The sequence below is a fragment of the Delphinapterus leucas genome, chromosome 1, assembly GCF_059928025.1.
Source record: "Delphinapterus leucas isolate spDelLeu-1000000601 "Yukka" chromosome 1, BTC_Dleu_Yukka2, whole genome shotgun sequence".
Lineage (NCBI taxonomy): Eukaryota > Metazoa > Chordata > Mammalia > Artiodactyla > Monodontidae > Delphinapterus > Delphinapterus leucas.
In genome coordinates, this window is record NC_143129.1 from 179,263,926 (window position 1) to 179,284,142 (window position 20,217).

At 51.0% G+C, this 20,217-nt stretch overlaps 1 protein-coding gene and 1 pseudogene across 2 annotated transcripts in view; one reads left to right on the top strand and one right to left on the bottom strand.

Annotated features, from left to right (window-relative positions):
* The window catches only part of LOC111187131 (kazrin), a 138,600-nt gene extending 138,134 nt beyond the window's left edge, over positions 1–466 (bottom strand). The window contains exon 1 of one of the 2 annotated variants that reach the window (XM_089900854.1): positions 16–466. In XM_089900854.1, the coding sequence (XP_089756980.1) occupies positions 16–223 (208 nt within the window). In that variant the 5' untranslated portion in view covers positions 224–466. The remainder of the gene's footprint in view (positions 1–15) is intronic. The other variant, XM_022598481.2, reaches the window with a different exon arrangement.
* Positions 467–12,549: 12,083 nt separating this feature from the next.
* On the top strand, positions 12,550–14,368 carry LOC149750830 (large ribosomal subunit protein eL39 pseudogene; annotated as a pseudogene).
* The last annotated feature ends 5,849 nt before the right edge of the window (positions 14,369–20,217 follow it).

Genomic DNA, 20,217 nt, shown 5'->3' on the forward strand with positions numbered 1-20,217 from the left:
CCGGCGCGCACCTACCCGGCTGGCTGCAGTCGCCATCCGCTCGAACGGAGGGCGCCCCGGCGCGGGGCCGATCGCCGGGCCCCGCCGCGTCCGCACCCGGCTCGCAGGCTGCCGGTCCCGGGGGGCGCGCAGGCCCAGCCCCCGCCCCGCAGGAAGGCGCCGGCTCGCCCTGAGCCGCGAGCTGGCGGACGCGCTCCCAGGTGCCAGAGTCGGCCGCCCGCATGCCGCGTGCCCGAGGGGCGCTGCCCGCGGCGGCGCGGGGGGCTCCGACGGCGGGCGCCGGGCTCACAGCCCCCGGGGTCGCCGCCGCATTGGGGCGCAGCCGAGCGCCGGCCCCGCCGCCCGCCCGCGCGCGCGCGCCGGCCCTGGTCTCTCCGTCTCGCCGGACGCCGGGAGGTCCGCGGCCGCCGCACACTAAGAATTCGGCCGCCGACCCTCTCACGTGGGAACGACTCTCACTCGCGCGGCTCCTCCTCCCGCTCCTTCCGGGCTGGCGAGGGCCGCCGCTCGCCCCGCCCCCGGCCCCGCCCCCGGCCCCTCCGCGGCGCCCAGACTCGCCCCAGGGCCCGGGGGAGGGCCGCGTCGCTCCTTTGTAAGCCCGGCCCTGGCCGCTCGGTGCATCCCCGGCATGGTCATTCCTGGAGAAACTCAGGGTTAGAAAGATGGCCAGTGTCACAGGGGTCGGGAGTGACAGGCCTGAATCCAGGTCTTTGAAAACCTCAAGTGTGTGCATCAAGGGGACAGCTGCCTGGTACCCCAGTTTGCATGTGTCTCTCCACTCTTCTGATACCCTTGGGACAGCCTTGCTAAAGAGCTGAAGCCCCAGCAAGTGGCCGAGAGAGGGCGGAAAGAGCGGGCAGGAAAAGGGGTGGGAGCTCTGGGACACCTCCTTCACTCACCTGTACTGTGTGACCAGTCCTTCTTTAAGTTCATACAGTACTGAGCGCAATGGCTGGGCCAGTGGGGAGGAAAACTGGTGCGGGGCACTTCCTCCGTCTCAGCTTCCCCATCTATAAAATGGGGCATCAGGAATTCCCACCCTGTCCATCCTCAGTGCTACTTCTGAGCACCCCTCTGGGCAGCCATGTGGCAGGTGAGGTGGTTCCCAGGGGAGGTCAGGAGCTTGGCGCCCCGAGTGGGTGGGTGGGGCAGTTATTAGGCCAGTCAAGCCCTGTAGGAATTGGCTCCTTGGAGGGTCTGCAAATCAGAGCCCACCCACTGCAGTGGGTGTTCCTGTGGCTGACAGAGCTCGCTGTATGGTGAGTTTGCGGCTCTGAACCCCCTTTGATTTGGGGATTACGATGTTCTTTAGAAGGACTAATTATCTCCCTGCAGCCCTGGGTGGCAGGTCCGGTTTCCCCCTGTGGCAGACATGGGAAGGCGAGGCTACGTGGCTAGATAAGGAATCACACACTTTCCGTGGTGTCCTCAGTGTCCCCTTCCAGGCAGCATGCACCCCACCCCTTCTAGGCCTGACTCAGTCACCTATGGCTCCCACTGGCCCAGGCCTGAGCTCTGGGAACTTATAGGTACTGGCATATGGCTCTCCAAACATTGGTGGGAACCAAATTACTTCCCCCCGCCCCCCCCTGCCCGCCCCCCCCCCCCCCCCCCCCGCCAATCTCTAAAACCTTCTGCAGGTCACTTTCCTGACTGTGGGCAGGGAGCCCTGCGTCTGAGCAACCACTATGGCCTGGCCAACATCCACCATGGCCTTCCCAGGTTCCACCCCACCCCCTACTTTCCTTGCCCTCCCAATGACTGGGACACTAGCCCAGCTGTGGAAGCCCACAGGGCTGCCTCAGACCCCCTCCCCCTGTCGAACTGGACCTCTCAACTGCCCAGTGGAGGGCTGACAGGTACGCCAAACGCTGGTGGTGCTCGCGGCTCGGGAAGAAACCCACCCATGGGGTTAAACACCCATACAGCTCTGGGAGAAGGAAACTGACCCCACACCAAGTGACAGGAGATGCTAGGAATCCCCCAAGTCCCCTGCCTTTGCTGGGAAAACCATCAGAACAGAACAAAAGAAAGATCGCTCTGAGCCCTCATGGGAGAAGAAGCTGGGAGTGCCCCTGCATTCTGGAGACATCTGGTCCAGGAGACTCTGTTTTGGATGCCTTCAGGGATGCAACAGGGACACGACTGAGTGAGGTGGGCAGTGCAGGGACTGCTGTGGTCTGTTTCGCAGGGCATTTAGGTTGTATTCTTTGTACTTAGAAATTCTTTGCGTATTAAACTTGTAGGGAGGCTCTTCGCTTCCACAAAGAAACATGCTCTTTCCCATATTTCTTGAAGTACATGGAACTCTTGGTCAACCTCCTAGTTTCCCACTTTTGATAGAAACATTCACTTTCCCGTTAACTCCATAACGAGAAAACAGCAGCGCAAGCACAAATATGTAGCACCTGCCACTTGGATTCAACGTCAGGGAGACCTTAGGAGTGATGGGGACTGCGGCAAACAAGAGGCCACCAGCCCCTGTAGCGGAGGCAGTAGATTGCTGTCATACAGGAACTTCGCTCTAGTGTTACTAGAGGTTCTGGATTTTTTTTTGGAGCTACTAGGAATATGAATTTTTTTTAAAAATTTATTTAATTTATTTATCTTTGGCTGTGTTGGGTTTTCATTTCTGCATGCAGGCTTTCTCCAGTTGTGGCTAGCGGGGGTTACTCTTCGTTGCGGTGCACAGGCTTCTCCTTACGGTGGCTTCTCTTGTTGTGGAGCACGGGCTCTAGGTGCACAGGCTTCAGGAGTTGTGGCACGTGGCTCAGTACTTGTGGCTCGCGGGCTCTAGAGCGCAGGCTCAGTAGTTGTGGCACACAGGCTTAGTTGCTCCGTGGCATGTGGGATCTTCCCGGACCAGGGCTCGAACCCACGTCCCCTGCATTGGCAGGCGGATTCTCAACCACTGCGCCAGGAATATGAATTTTTATGTGAAGTCTAAATTTGAAATGTTGGCAACTTTTTAAAACCTAAGAAGAAAGAGGAGAGGGAGGAGAAAGAACAACAAAGGAAATATGTCTAGAAGTTTCTATTTGGCCTGTCGGTCCCCTCTGCAACCTCTTAGGAGTCTGCACGTGTTTTCTACTGACGTTTCAATGATCCAAGCTGTTTCTCAAGCCCCCAGCCCTGGGGAAATTCTGCTGCTCTCCTTTCTCAGCCAAGTTTGGCCTGGGTGTGTGTGTGTGTGTGTGTGTGTGTGTGTGTGTGTGTGTGTGTGTGTGTGTGTGTGTTTTCCCCACACTCAGGGCCAGGAATTCACATGGCAGTTGGGCACACCTGCCCTTGCTTTCTGGGGTTTTCAGACTGCCCAGGCCTCCCCATTTGGCTTCAGCCTCTCTGTCTCCCTCCCTCTCTCTCTGTCCACAGCTCTGCTAGCAGGCCAACCTCTGACAGCAGCAGCCTGCAGCCTTCCAGAAAACCATCTGCCTTGGGTGGGAGGTCTTTCCTCCTGGAGGTATGTTTCTGATTCTGAGGACACCCTGGGCCTACGAGATGTTTCTGCTCAGCTCTGCAACAGGAGATGCAACAGCCGGGAAGCGACAGCCCATTTTCTGCTCTGAGCAGCTTGGGCAGGCCCTCTAAGAACGGCAGCTCCAGGGTGGTCTTTATCGGAGACTCCAAGCCCAGGTTGTCTTCTGAACGTGCAGCCTTGCAGAAGGGCCCTATGCTGGGGTTAATGTCGTTGCCTTGAAATTCTTAATTATTTTTGAACTAATGGCCTCACATGTTCATTTTGCATTGGGATCCGCAAATTATGTAGCTGGTCCTATTCCCAGAAGATCTACCCGGCCTCCATGGGTGATGCTAAGAATTGATGTTGGAGACAGCTGGGCCTGGGATGTGGACACTCTGTCCTTCTCCAGCGTACATTGTATCCAGCCTCTGCAAGGCAGCGGGAAGGGAGGATTTGGGTGTGGGGAAAGGATGCAGGAACTGGCCCCATCCAGACCTCCTGACAACTCATAAGGAGCAAAGGCATAGTGAGAATTCGAGGTGGGGGCGGGCAGGGGTGGGGGTGGGCGACCCAGCCTGAGGGTTGGGAGGCTGCTCTAGCTCTAAGCTCTGAGGCCAGACAATGTCCCCATGACCCCGACCTCAGGCCAATACAGCGCCACCAAAGGAAACAAAAAGGAGGCTGGGGCACAGGGACACAAGGGATCAGTGCAGTTCCCATTCACGGTGTACCTTCATTGCCGGGGGAACTTCCTTTAGATCACAGGAGCAAGTGACATGACAAGATATATTTGGCTTAAGGAACAAAACCAGAAACGTTGTACTAAAGAACTCCACTATATTCGGTATCTACTTGAAATTGAATATTTGAGCCCACTGGAATTTTTCAGGTTTTTTTTTTTCTTGGCTGTGTTTTTAGTATTTGTAGAGGAGGTTTTACTGAGATCTTCCAGCCAACAGTGCTCTTTTCAAACACCTGGCACTAAGACAAGGTAGCAACTGTGGATTCTTAGGAATCCGCACTGTTTTGTCTATTTAACACCCTCATGAGTTCCTGGAGTCTGGAGACCTCGGTAGCGATCCCCTAGCTTGTGTGTGACTGTGGCAAAGGGTCATTCTGTCTCTGCAACTAAGCACCCTCACCGGCAAAAGCAAAATGAAGGGCTGGGTTAGCAGATGTGAGGAGGGCCTTTCCAGCTCTGCCCGCTATGGTTGAGTGAGTCTTTAATCCTTCTCATGATGGTTGTGGGGGTATGTTTGGTGTGTGTTGCTAGTAGTGAGAGCAAGTGTATTAGTTATCTACTGCTGCGTGACAAATCTCCCCAAAACGCAGAGGCTTGACACAAGAAGCATTTATTATCTCTCAGTTTCTGTGGGTCAGGAATCCAGGGTGGCCTGGCTGGGTGCCTCTGGCTCAGGAATTCTGTGCAGGCTGCCGGCAAGGTGTCAGCCGGGGAGCAAAGGCACAGTCAACTCAAGGCTCTCCTTGGGGAGTATCTACTCCCCAGCTCACTCATGTGGCTCTGGAAGGATTCTGTTTCTTGTGTTGGACTGAGAACCTCAGCTCCTCCTCGGCTGTGGGTCTGAGGCCACCCTCATTCTTTGCAATAGAGCTATAGATCTACTTGAAAAATCGCAGCTTGCTTCCCTCAAGGGCTTCAAGGGCTTCAAGGGCTTCAAGCAAGAAAGGGTGTGCACAAGATGGAAACCTCTGTCTCTGTAACCTAATCTTGGAAATGGCATCCATCACCTTCTCCCTGTTCTGTTCATTAGAAGTAAATCACAGGACTTCACTAGTTGTGCAGTGGTTAAGAATCCGCCTGCCAATGCAGGGGACATGGGTTCGAGCCCTACTCTGGGAAGATCCCACATGCCGCAGAGCAACTAAGCCCGTGCGCCACAGCTACTGAGCCTGCGCCCTAGAGCCCGCGAGCCACAACTACTGAACCCGCGTGCCACAACTACCGAAGCCCGCGCGCCTAGAGCCCGTGCTCCACAACAAGAGAAACCACTGCAATGAGAAGCCCGCGTACCACAACAAAGAGCAGCCCCCGCTCGCCGCAACTAGAGAAAGCCTGCACGCAGCAACGAAGACCCAACACAGCCATAAATACATAAATAAATAAAAATTAAAAAAAAAAGTGAATCACTAGGTCCTGTCCACCCTGGATGGGAGGGTTTGACTACAGGAAGCAGGGGTCACTGAGGGCCATCTTGGAGGCTGCCCACCCCAGGAGGCTGGGGACACATTTTTGGGAGGCAGAGAGAGCAGGACTCAAATCCTGGCTCTGATACACACTAGTGTATGATCTAGAAGAAATGATTTCACCCCTGGAAGCTTCAGTTTCCTCCTCTGTAAGATGGAGATGACTGTGGCCACTGCCTCATAGGGTTGTGGAAGGAGGTTTCAATGAGAAGAGGCACACGCAGGGCTCTTGAATGGTGATTAGCACAAGGTAAACCCTCGAAAAAGTGGGCTTGAGGACATTCCCGGAGGAGGCCGGAGTGACGTGCCCATTGTTTCCAAGCCAGATAAGCATTACCAGCTATTCCATGGAGATCTGCAGCCTTTGATCTATTTCTCAGAAGTCCTTCTGGCAGGCCCTGGGATGCCTTTGTGGCTGACGCCACCAGTGGGTACGTACTGATCTCCTCTTCTTCCCTTGGCCATCCCAGTAGGACTCGGGGGCACAGGTGCAGCGGGAAGGATTAGACTGGGATTTTCCCCTATACCTACTTAGACCTCAGCCCTTGGGGGATGGAGGATTTTACCCCTGTTCCATCCTGCCATCTGTCCTGGCGAGGACTTCTTGGCTGGAGACCTTTGTGCGCCTGTCATGGGCTCATTGGTATTCTTTGCTGATCTTTCCTGGGTCCCAGATGACCTGGTGAAGATCCTGATCACCTCTGCCAGAAGAAACTTAGCCCAAAGCCAGGCACTGAAGTGTTTTCACTGAGTGCGGCTGTCTTCTGTGCCCTCTCTCTCAGACCATCTTGCATCCCAAATTAGACTCTCAGCTGCACCAAAAGGAAAAAGTCCGTCCTCATCCAGGGGCCATATCTCTCCCGTCTCCTCTAAGCCTCTTTCTGGGGAGTTCATGTCAAGCAGGGAGGTTTCTGCAGAAAGCTGAAATGTTGCAGCTTATTCAGAATAAATAACAATAACATCAAAAATACTACGACTTGGGGACTTCCCTGGTGGTGCAGTGGTTAAGAATCTGCCTGCCAATGTAGGGGACACGGGTTCGATCCCTGGTCCAGGAAGATCCCACATGCTGTGGAGCAACTAAGCCCATGCGCCACAACTACTGAGACTGCGCTCTAGAGCCCGTGAGCCACAACTACTGAGCCCACACGCTGCAACTACTGAAGCCCGTGCGCCTAGAGCCCGTGCTCTGCAACAAGAGAAGCCACCGCAATGAGAAGCCCGTGCACCGCAATGAAGAGTAGTCCCCGCTCGCCGCAACTAGAGAAAGCCTGCGCGCAGCAACGAAGACCCAACGCAGCCAAAATACTATGACTTCTAATAATAATAGGCAAACATTTACACAGCACTTACTATATGTGCCGGGCACTGTTCTAAAAACTTTAGACATTCATTTAATTCTCCCAACAACTCTGAGAGTTACATGTACTATTATTATCATCCCCATTTTACAAATGAGGAGACAGACACAGAGAAGTTAAGTCACTTACCCAAAGGCACACAGCCAATGAGTGTTGTAGGCAGGAATCAAGCTTAATGTAGTCTGGCTGCAGAGTTTGGGCTAATAACCATCATGCTACCTTGGAAAAAGTTGTCACTGAGCACACACTTCACCCCAGGGACTGTCCTTTCTAGCTCATTCAACCCTCCAAACCACTGTATCCCCATGTCCCAGCTGAGAAAACTGAGGTTTAGGGAAGACAAAGGGACTTATCCAAGATGATGTGGCTGTTCAATGCAGGGTTGGGAGTCTAACCCTCAGAAGTGAGGGGTGTTGTCTGGGGGAATGCCTTGCATGTCAGGGTTCTGGAGAATGCCTGCCTGTGGGCACAGTGGAATAGTCAACCCTTCCTTGATTACCTCCTGGACATGGGACTCAGGGAACCCTCAGCCGGGCATCTGGGGATGGGACCTCTGCTGCCCCCGGTGGCCACTGGAGGTACTTTACCTTCCTCAACTGTGGGTTGGTGGCTCCTGGGAATGAGGCCACTATGTCCACCACCACAATTTTCAGGCCCCGTGTCTCCACTTCCTATGTGTGATTTAAGAGACACAGAGAGCTATGGGCCAGTGAGTGCCCAAGATAAGAATAATGGTCACTGTTTACTGAGCGCTTCCATCTCTGTGCCAGGCACTCCGCCGGGTACTTGTTACTTAAATGTTATAATTTAATTTACCAATGCACAGAGATAGAATCATCATTGTTAAGGGTTATTTATAATATTGGATAGAGCACTTTACACATATTAGCTCATTTTTATCCTCACGACACTACATAAGTACTACCACAATCCTCACTTTATCAATAAGGAAGCCAAGGAACAGAGAGTTTTAGTAGCTTGCTTGAGGTCACCCAGTAGAATAGGATGGAGCTAGGATGTAGAGGCAAGCAGTTCTGGCTCCAGAGCCAGTTTTCTTAATTATTAGGCCACTATTTTGTATTATTATAAAAATTATTAGTATTCTGATTTTACAGTTGAAGAAACCAAGGCTTAGAGAGTGGAAGGATTTGTCTAAGGTCACACTGCTGGTAAGTTTAGACCCAGTATTTCAACCACGTCTGTCTTCATTTATTCATTCGTTGGCTCAACAAATACCGATTGTGTACCAACCATGTGGCAGGCACAGTACTGGGCTCCGGAGGTGAAGCACCATGTGGTCTAGCCTACCATGGGGACCCGGGTGTACCAGCACGTGACACCAAGCGGGCCTAAGGCAGGCCCCTGGGGAAGACTGGTAATTTCCGCAAAGTTGAAACTATTCCTCCCTCCCCGGAACCAGGAAGGGTCTGGATTCCTAGATCACTGCTCTCCCAGTTTCATCTCCATGGCAAATACCTGCAGAATGGCTCTTACAGGGACATGGAAAAGAAAACCAATTAGACTCGGGAGAGGCTGTGGTGAGGGTCTGCGGCATGGAGTTCTAGACTTTTCTTTCTGCAACTGCCCTTTACTTACTAGTAAAGTTGGGCAAGTCGGGCCACCTTCCGGGGGCCTCAGTTTCCCCACCTGTGAAATGGGGATAAGAATACTTGCCTATCTCCCCATGACTGTCCTGTGAGGAACAAAGGAGACCAGAAGTGCGAAAGCCCACGTAACTGCAGAGGGCCAAACACCCAGGCTGAGGGGCCGGTTAAGGAACCATTTGGTTATTTGCTTGTTCATTTCTTGGGGTCTGCCTGCGCTCAGCATCTTCCATGAGTCCACTCCTGCCCTAGATGCTGTGGGGAAGGGTGACAGGCTCCCGAATGTAGAAAGGTCACGGTCCACTTGGACATTCAGATGAGAAAGGAGAACGGCTGGTAGATATGACTTTGGTTATGACTCTCTGTGCCACAGAGGCCTTACCACTGGGACAGTGACGAGCCCTTGCCACCTCCCTCCCCAAGGAAACAAAACGATCTCAAAGACCAGGCTAGCAAGTGGCTTCAATATTCTTGCAGGCAGGGTGAGCGCTGAGGCCCAGAGATGCTGGCCTGGCCTGTCCCTTTAAGGCTTAAAGTGCCAATCTCTCCTAAAGCAACAGCTCTCACAGTGGTCAGAAGCAAGTTGGAACCATGGAATAAGAACGTTGTGCAAAGGCCTGGGCCTTTCATGTGAAGGTCTCTGAGCTACCTGCAAGTAGTAATTAGGCATCTCAGCACCGAGGTGGGGTATATCTGTTCAAAGACAAAGCTGGCTTCTCCTTCGGAGAAACAGAAGTCCAGAGAGGCTCAGATACCTGTCCAGAGACACACAGCAAATCAGGGCCCAAGCAGACTGACTTCAGGAAGCCCTAGAGCAGTCGTTCTCGAAATGTGGCCCCTAGACTAGCTGTATCAGCACCATCCCTGTGCATGTATGAGAAACGCAAATTCTCTGCCCCATCCCTACCTCCTGAGTCAGAAATTCCTGGGGTGGGGCCTGACAGTCTGTTTTAACAGCCCTCTCCATGTAACCCTGATGCTGATAAAGGTGAGGGCCACTGCCAATGCCTGGAGGAAGGACTGCTAGGTCTTCATGTCCTTCTGAGTTGCGGGGTAGGAACGAGGCAGTGGAGCAGAGCAAGGTCATTTTGTCAGCGGCTGTGGCATCACAGCTACATAACCACCCCTCCCCCACCCTGATGGCTTTTTGCACCCAGAGTCCAAACCCTAGGGGCCTCCCTTGTCAGGAGGCCACCTGCCTGGGCTCTGGGAGGCCTGTCCATACACGCCCCCGGCCACTTTCCTGTAATTACAGGCTCTTCCTGCTTGTCTGCCCACCAGAACTCAGGCATGTCAGCCAGAGCGACTCCGGCTTCTCCCACCCTGAAGGCAGAGCATGCACGGCCTCCATCAGCACCTCAGGCTCTGTGTCCACAAGGCCTCCAGCAAAGCCAGGAACCGGCCTGACGTTGCCCCCAGCGGCCGCTGTGTGGGCTGAGCTCAGGAAGAAGATCGTTCTGCACCCTGGACATCAGGAAGTAACCTTAGGCCCTGGTCTCCGGGTTCTCAGGGCAGAAATCGGCAATGGGCCCTAGTCCCACAGGGACTAATTAGAATTTGTTTAAATTCTTTTTTCCCCAGAATTGTCCTTTAAATATCTTTGGAACTGGTTTCAGGAGGCAGATTTGTCGAACAGCTACGTGGAAGGACTGTCATCTTCCCCCTGAAGTTTCTCATTAAAACAAACAAGCAGAAATGTGTTGTCTAATGTGAAAGGAGCTGCATTCTTTTTGTTTTTAAAGATCTGACCTTTGAAAGTAGGATGTTTCTCCCAGATTAGGGGCCTGGTGGAGGGATGCTTTTGGATTCCTGGAGTTGAAGGACAACCCCACGAGCTGCTGGGTGAGCCCAGTCCCACCTCCCTTGTAAATTCAAGGCGGGGACAGGGTTTTAAACTGATACATGCCCAGGGCACCAGGCATACAGCAAGCACACACTCGGATTCGTGGATTGTTGGAAAGATCCTGAGTTCTGGCTCAGGGCCTCCTAGTTGCCTTGTGCTAAGCTTAACAAGTCCCTTCCCATTTCTTCTAAGAAAAGGATCCCATGTCTTAATAAATAACAACAGCTACCTTTCACTGTGGGCCCAGTGGTATGATAGGCCCTCTAGTGGTTTTATCTCATTTAATCCCTCAACTGTCCTATGAGAGGGGGTACTGTCGTGATACCCACTTTATTTATTTATTTTTTATTAATATTTTTTTAGGCTGTGCCGTGAGGCATGTGGCACCTTAGTTCCCTGACCAGGGGTTGAACCCATGCCCCCATGCATTGCGAGCTTGGAGTCTTAACCACTGGACCACCCGGGAAGTCCCATGATACTCACTTTAAAGCAGGGTAAACTGAGAGTAAGAGAAGGGAGCAGAGGTTGCAAACCGGTGGACCTAGAGCCACTTACTGCCTGTGAATATGTTTTCTTTTCCTAGTATTCTACTAAAAAGCATTTTAAAAATTAGTTGCCAACATTTAAAAATTTGGATAAATTACACCAAAAAATTCAGATATTTAGCTTTATTTTGAAAACATCAGGAGGTCTGGTGATAGAACCCCCATTCCATCCCACAGGGAAACAGTGTGTCCTCCATCCCTCAACCCCTGCTCCCTCGTTCCTGTAAGTCAGCACATGGGGGCTCCAGGCACGGAGTCCACAACCGCTGGTCTTAGGCCACAGGTGGTGATGGGCAAAGTCAGTGCTTGTCTGGGTCTGTCTGTCTGTCTGTCTATCTGTCACTGTTTGTGTATCTCACCAGTGCCCACTTCCAGGAGAACCTGATGTTAGATGAGAAGGAACACAGGACAAGGGAGTCAGGAGATGTGGGTGTTCGTTCTGTTGACTGGGTGGCCTTGCGTCAACGCTTTTCCCTCCCCGGGCCTCAGTTTTCCCATCTATACAATTCGGAGGTTGGATAAAAAGATCTCCCAGAGCCCCTCTGCTCCTATCAGCCTAAGGAAGGCTCCTCTCAGCTGCAGAGCCCGTTGGGAAACTGTCTGAGGGCTTGTAGACAGGCCAGGTGTGGGCTTGCCCACCTGAGCCGTCCTGTGGCCATGAGCACCTCTGGGCAGGGAGACGGTCTCACAAACCCAGAGCTCTGCCATCAGCACCAGCAGGGGCCAACAGTCTCACTCTTCCCAGTGATGGAAAGGCGGGTTCTACCCGTGAAGCAGCCTCCAGCATTGCTAACCTAATTACACAGAGAAAAGAGTCCATGAGGATGACCCAGACTCACCGCTCTGAAATGCAGGATTCCTGGGCTGGGAGGTGGAACCAGCTTGTCCCTGCCCAGGTCAGTCTGAGGACAAGAATGCCCGCTGGGCCCTGGGTAAGCCAGGTGGGGTTCTGTGCTGCCAAGAGGAAATACTCATTCGAGTCCCAGGAACAGAAAGCATGCATTCTTCCACCCTTCTCTTTCTTCATCCAACAAGCACGTGACAGAGGAGGAAACTGAAGCCCAGAGAGGGGGAGTGATTGCCCAAGGTCACACAGCAAATCAGTGCCAGAGTCAGATGACAGCTCAGGCTTCTTGACCCCCTTCCTGGGGTACTTTCCATATTCTCTATCGCTTGGGAGTTTAGAACCCTCCACCTCTTTGGAATTGGGCTTCAGAAGGGGGTTGGAGTGGCCAGTGTGGGCAGAGACTGTCTGTGTAGTCCAGAGCCCTAACATGGGGCTTGTGCACAATGCCTAAGACACAAACCACTGCTGAGAGAATGGGGGACCCGTGGGCCTAGCAGGTGTGAGCCGCCCAAAGCTTATAGGTTGGAAGCTTGGTCTGTAGGAAAGGTTGCAAAGCCCACATTTGGCTCACAGACATATTCTGGTCTTCCCACAATGTTTAAAACAAATTCATGTTAGTTGCCAACACTTAAGAATCAGGGAATTTTTCTTCTTCTTTTTTCGTTGGTTATCTCTATAGTAGTGTGTACAAGTCAATTCCAAACTCCCAGTCTATCCCTCCCCCCACCCCTCCCCCCTGGTATAAGTTCATTCTCTAAGTCTGTGAGTCTGTTTCTGTTTTGTAAATAAGAATCAGGGAATTTCACATAAAAGACAGGATTTCTGGCTTCTTTTGAAGAGTCTCAAAATCTGGCAGAAGCTGGACCACATTTCCACCTGGCCGTGGCTGGCAGGACATGGGTGCGCTCCCTCTCGTTCACCATCTCCACCATCCTTCCTGGTCTCTGTGACCTCCCTGCATGTACGTTTGGGGATTTCAACTGCCCCCCTGCCCCCCACAGCCTCCCATGCTAAAGTCACCCCCTCTCTCATCCTGGTCACCCCAGGGGAAATTCTGGTTCTCATTGGTTCTCATTGGAGGGCAGCTTTGCCCCACAGGGCACATTGGGCCATGCCTGGAGACATTTTGGGTTATCACAATCAGGGAGGGGACTTACTACTGGCATCTAAAGGGTAGAGGCCAGGGATGCTGCTAAACATCCTACAATGCACAGGACAGAACCCCAAACAAGGAATTATCTGGCCCCAAACATCGGTAGTGCTGAGGTTGAGAAACTCTGAGCTGAATCAACAGAGCCCCGGGCCAGGAACAGGATCCGGAGAGGGAGGGTCACCCATGCTGGGGACTGACTGCACACTGAGCATCATGTTAGGCAAGCGGGGAGAAAGCCAGGATGTGTAAAGTGTGGCCCTGGCTCTCTGGGTGCCCAGGGGGTGGAGGTGGCCAGCTGAGGAGGGGGCATCCGGAAATGTAGAGGAGGGGGCTCCCTCCACCAGGTACATCAGCAGGGTCTCAAGGGCAGAGGTGCAGTCAGGATGGGCAGAGATGGGGAGGTGAGCATTCTGGGCAGAGGAAACAGCCTAAGCCAAGGGGTGGTGGCAGTAGCAGACGCAGAGGCACACATCTGAGATGAGATGTCTTCTGTTAGGTGGGAGGGACGCTGGGTGGGAAGCAAGGGCATGATGTTGGAGGAGGAGATTGTGGGCAGGATGTAAGGGGTCTCCAAGTCAAGCTAAGTGGGAGAGAGAGGGCAGCCCATGGCGAATCCTTGCAAAGGTAGTGGAGTATTAACTTTGTGACCTTGGAGAAATCACTTTAATTCTCAGAGCCTCAGTTTCCTCATCTGTTCAACGGGATAATAAGAGTGATTAAAAACTATCACATGTAGAACTCACCATTTGCCAAGGCACTGAACTATATCTGATGTATTTAATCCTCAGAGAAGCCCTACAAAGTATATAGCACTATTATTTCCAATTGTAAAGCAGAGGAAACTTCAAGATATGGATAGGTAAAACAACTTTAACTTTCCCAAGGATACTACTAGTAAGGAACAAAGGTGAGATTTGAACCTAGGCAGTCTGGCTCCAGCACATGCTCTTAGTTGTTCTGCTATTCTGTCTCTCTAGAACCTTCTGGGTGAGTTGTCCTTAAGAATAAATGAAATGCTCCTCTTTTCTCTTGTCCGCCATCATACGTGCGGTTGAATTTGCTCTCGCCATGTCTTCCCACAAGACTTTCAGGATCAAGCGATTCCTGGCCAAGAAACAAAAGCAGAATCGTCCCATTCCCCAATGGATTCAAATGAAAACTGGTAATAAAATCAGGGCTTCCCTGGTGGCGAAGTGGTTGAGAGTCTGCCTGCCGATGCAGGGGACACAGGTTCATGCCCCGGTCCGGGAAGATCCCACATGCCGCGGAGCGGCTGCGCCCGTGAGCCATGGCCGCTGAGCCTGCGCGTCCGGAGCCTGTGCGTCCGGAGCCTGTGCTCCGCAAAGGGAGAGGCCACAACAGTGAGGGGCCCGCGTACCGCAAAAAAAAAAAAAAAAAAAAAATCAGGTACGACTCCAAGAGAAGACATTGGAGAAGAACCAAGCTGGGTCTATAAGGACGCTCACATATGAAGTGGTGCACATTTATGCTGTGTCAAGGTCAAGTGCGTCTTACCATATCAGAACATCACTACTGTCTGAACAGCTGCCTGTGTGATGGGAGAAATGGAACGGCTCACTCCTCTTGATCTTTCCTCACCACTGCTCACTGTCTAGCTCAGTAATAAATATGTGAAACCTTTAAAAAAAAATAAATGAAATAAAGCAGGGAAGATGCCCAGCACAATCCTGGCACTGAGTCAGTGCAGAAGCAAGTGACACATTGCATAGAGTCCCAGCCCAGGTTGATGGAGCAAAGCCCAGTTCACAACATCAACGAAGAGAGGTGCCAGAGAGGTTCTGGAGTGGGCACATCTGCTCTGTGGAGAGATGGGGGTAGAGGAAGGGTGCCCCTCCACTCAGGTGAGAAACAGCTAAGCCAGGTTTCTGGAAATGCATCTCCATTTGCAGTGCCCCCCCCCCCCCCCACACCTCGCTGTCTCTTTAACACCTCCAGGACTTTGCTCACTCCATGCTCCCTGCCTGGAATGTTCTCCTTTCCGCCTCCACTAAACCCCTTCCGTCTAGTCTATCCCTTGCAACAGAGCTCAGAGGATACTTCTTTCTGGAAGCAGTTCAGGACATGCCCAGGCAGAGTAATCACGCCTTGTCTTTGTACCCAGAGCATTTTTTCAAACTCAACTTGCCTCCTGGGGCATCATCTCAGAGCAGCTCAGCCTTCACCAGCATGTCCGTCTCCTGGGGATCTTGTTAAAATGCAGATTCAGGAGTGGGGTCTGAGGTTCTGCTTTTCTAACAACAAGCTCCCAGGAGGTGCTTATATGCTGTTGGTCCAGGGAACACACTCTTGAGTCCCAAAGTCTCAGAGCACTTCCTGGGAGTCATTCGTCCTCCATGGACAGGATACTCCTCTGGGGCAGGGGCTTCATTTTATTTTTTATACAGCAGGTTCTTATTAGTTATCCATTTTATACATATTAGTGTATACATGTCAATCCCAATCTCCCAGTTCATCCCACCCCCACCCCCACCACCACTTTCCCCCCTTGGTGTCCATACATTTGTTCTCTACATATGTGTCTCTATTTCTGCAGGGGCTTCATTCTAAAGGCCAGCACGGGGGGTGGGGGGAGGAACGGAGGGAGAGTGTTGACCCATCAGTGGAGGGATGGCCAGATTGAATACTTCAATTTGACTCACAGCTTCTCTGTTTCAGCGACACCCTCCTTCCAGATCTTCAGAAGAAGGAGGCATATCAAGTGCTCCATGACTGAGGATAGCCTGGGATTATTTCATTGCCACCTACCCTCAGGGGTGAGCACCTAGGGTCGCTAGCTTGTCCCCTAGAAAAGGATGAAATCACTAGTGAGACGGTGAACACGATGATTTTTAATTTTAAAGATGTCTTGCATGCTTCAGCTAATCATTGGCACTTCCAGTTCTTACATTTTGTTTTACACTCTGTGATGCTGAAAAGATATAAACATGCCCTTTTTGACATCTTTATTTTATGGGGCAGAAAGCAAAATGGCTGAACTATACAATGAACTCTGGACTCCCGCTCAGCATCGGGCTACTTCCCCCAGGTCACCGGCCATGCAACAGCTTGCTTCTTTCCTTCCTATCTGCCCCCCACCCTCCGTTTCATTGAGACATAATTGACATATAGCACTGTGTAAGTTTAAGGTGTACAATGTGATAACTGGATATATATGTATATATTGCAAAATGTTTACCATAACAAGGTTAGTTAACACATCCTTCACCTCACACAAATACCCTTTTGTTGTTGTTGCTGTTATGGGTGAGAACATTTAAGATCTACTCTTAGCAACTTTCAAGTATATAATACTGCTAACTATAGTCACCACGCTGTGCATTAGATCCCCAGAACTTATTCCTCTGATAACTGGAAGTTTGTCTCCTTTGACCAAAATCTCCTCATTCTCTCTGCCCTCCCCACCTCCCCACCCACCAGCCCCTGGTGACCACCATTCTCTTTGTTATTGTGAGTTTGACTTATGGTTTTAGATTCCATGTGTGAGACCATATGGTATTTGTCTTCGTTTGTCTGCCTTATTTTACTTAGCATACTGTCCTCCAGGTTCATCCGTGTTGTTGCAAATGGTAGGATTTCCTTCTTTTTTTAATGGCTGAATAGAATTCATATATATACACATATATACATACACACATATATACACACATATATATACACACATACACACGTATGTGTATGTATACACACATATACATATATACACACATATGTATGCATATACACACACACATATATACACACACACACACATATATATCACAACTTTTTTTTTTTTTTTTGGCCACACTGCTTGGCTTGCGGGATCTTAGTTTCCTGACCAGGGATTGAACCTGGGCCCTCAGCAGTGAAAGCGCGGAGTCCCAACCACTGGACCGCCAGGGAATTCCCCACAACTTCTTTATTCATCCATTGATGGACATTTAGGTTGTTTCCATGTCTTGATTATTGTAAATAATGCTGCAATGAACATGAGGGTGCGTATATTTTTTCGAGTTACTGTTTATATCTCCTTTGGATAAATACCCAACAGTGGAATTGCTGGATCATATGGTAGCTCTGTTTTTAATTTTTGAGGAACCTCCATACTGTTTTCCATAGTAGCTCTACCTATTTACATTCCCACAGTGCATGAGAGTTCCCTTTTCTGCACATCCTTGCCAACATTTGTTATTTCTTGTATTTATGAAAATAGCAGACTATTCTGACAGGTGTGAGGTGACATCTCACTGGGGTTTTGAGCTGCATTTCTCTGATGGTTAGTGATGTTGAGCACCTCTTCATATAACTATTGGCCATCTGAATGTCTCCTTTGGAAAAATGTCTATTCAGGTCCTTTGCCCATTTTAATATTGGATTTTTTTTTTTGCTATAGAGTTGTGTGAGTTCCTTATATATTTTGGATATTAACCCCTTAACAGATATGTGGTTCACAAATATTTTCTCCCGTTCTGTAGGTTGGTTGCCTTTTCCTTTTGTTCATTGTTTCCTTTGCTGTACAGAAGCTTTTTAGTTTGATGTAGTCCCACTTGTTGATTTCTGCTTCTGTTGCTTGTGTTTTGGTGTCGTATCCAAAAAAACCATTGCCAAGACCAATGTCAAGGAGCTTTTTCCCTTTGCTTTCTTCTAGGAGTTTTATGGTTTTATGTTTACATCCTTAATCCATTCTGAGTTAACTTTTGTGAGTGGTGTAAGAGAGGGTTCCACTTCCACTCCTTTCCACGTGAATATCCAGTTTTCCCAGCACCATTTATTGAAGAGACTGTCCTTTCCCTATTGAGTATTCTTGGCTCGCTTGTGAAATGTCAGTTGACCGGATATGCATGGATTTATTTCTGAGCTCTCACTTCTGTTCCATTGGTCTATGTAGCTGTGTTTCTGCATGGCTCACTTCTGAGCCTTGCTACCAGGCATGTTCCTGGTGACCTGCTCCACACCCAACTCTGTCAACCATGTCAAGGAATGAAAACAAGTTTTAACATCCACTTAAGCAAAGCAATTAGGAAGGTCACCCTGCTCGGGGAAGAAAGAGTGAGAAAGAGAGAAAAAAAACCAGTATACTTTGAAGACAGTCACATCAACTGTTAAATTGTCCACCGTTCACATCCAAGTTCCACTGGGCAGTTAATGGTAAGCCGAATTCATGTGGTGTGTTATTTTCTTTTCTTTTTTTTTTTCAGTACTTGGGCCCCTCACTGCTGTGGCCCCTCCCGCTGCAGAGCACAGGCTCCGGACGCGCAGGCTCAGCGGCCATGGCTCATGGGCCCAGCCACTCCACGGCATGTGGGATCTTCCCGGACCGGGGCACGAACCCGTGTCCCCTGAATCGGCAGGCGGACTCTCAATCACTGTGCCACCAGGGAAGCCCCTGTTATTTTCTTATGGAACATTTGCATGAGGTATTTGCTTCATCCTTATCATTAATATTTGGTTAGCAGACCCTTGGAGTATGTTCTGGATGTGGGCCTGGGGACCTTTCTTTCTCCAGTGCAGGCCCTTGGGACTGGGTTCTGTTTTGCAGGTGGCAGCAAGACAAGCCAGCAGGACTGTTCCTACTCAAAGTGCACTTCTTGCCCCCCCAGGGAACAGCTGGCTTTGGGGCTGGTGGCACCTGCAGAAGATGCACTAATCTGGGATGGACGGAAAACAACTCCATTTGCACATGGAGAGACCCGGGCAGTGGCTTCTCCAGCAGGGAATCCGACATGCAGCACACAAGCCTGTCTGTGCTGTGACCTGGAGCGTGTGCAGACAGGTCGAATCCTGCAAGCTGATGTGCTGCACCGACAGCAGGAATGCAGCATCGCAGTGCCCGTTATAGAGCAGCTGCCATGCAGCAGGTTTTTATACGCATTTCTCTCCCCTGATCCACACAACCCAAAGTAGGGCAATTCCTGTGCCCATTTTACGAATGAGGAAAATTGAGGCACATGGGGGGAAGTAACTCCCACAAGGCCACACAGCCAGGAAATGGCTGCACTGAGGTTGGAACCTGGGTCTGCCGACTCAAGACTGGGCCCCTATCAATTCTGTAGCCTAAGCGGTCCAGGTAGCTTATCACCCAGCGAACCAATCAATCAACCAGCCAACTTCCTCCTAGCATAACGAGTCACTGGGTGACTACCGGGTGCCAGGCACTGGGGACAGGGGGAGCTTGAGACGGAATCCTGCCCCAGCTGTACGACATTAAGCAGATTGCTTAACCTCCCAGGGCTTCAGCTTCCTCATTGTAAGAAGGAGCAATAACGCTGCCTCCCTCATTGGGTTAAGTGCCTTAAGTATACATAGAGTACTCAGAACGGCATCTGCTACAGAGTAAGCACTCAATAAATGTTACCTATTCATGTGAGATTAATAGGATTGCAATTTTGTAAATTACATTTTGTTTCTGGTACAATGTTTTAAAATTGATTTTCAAACAAAGCAACTTTTTACAAAGCCTGTACCCAGGGGTAGTGGAGGGCACGCGCACCTGTCTTTCACAGGCCAGCAAGTAGATTCACACGTCACCTTCTAGCAGTCCTATCTTTAGTCACCAAGAGACAGCCAAGCAGGTCTCAGCCTCCCGTTTTCATCCTCTCCCTGCGCATCTGGCAAACGCACTGACCTCTAGTCCTCCGAGTGCCCACGGCAAAGCCTGCCTGTCCCTGCAGCCAAAGCAGGAGCGCCCCCGGGCAGGGAAAAGGGGTGCCCGCCCAGCTGCCAAGGCCCGAGGGTGCCCATCTGCAGGGCTGGGGCAAAAGGGAAATCTGTACTGGTAGCTGGCGCTCAGTGGGCTGCAGGGCCACTGAACAAAACCTGCCACTTCACAGCCTCCTTCCTGGAAAAGTATAGCTTGGATCCTGCGTTTGAGTTAACAAGGGTGCAGGTGCTGTCAGCAGTTGTTCGTGGTTTCTTCTTTTTTTCTTTTTCTTGCATCTCCTAAGCCTGGCATCCTAAGGGTTATTTATCATTTATGTGTCTACAAGGACAACTGCCTCAATGTTCTAAACCCCAAATGACGACAAAATAACAAAACCAGGACGTTTTCTGCTCCAAGGGGGTCTACCTGTCCACGCCCCTCATTCCCCGTGGGTGGGCCTCCCCCTTCTCTCGCTGAGTTTCGACAAGGACTCTTGCTGCATTCACCTGGGCTCGATGACGCCATCTTGCCGAATGGCTGTAAAGCTGGTAAAAGGGCC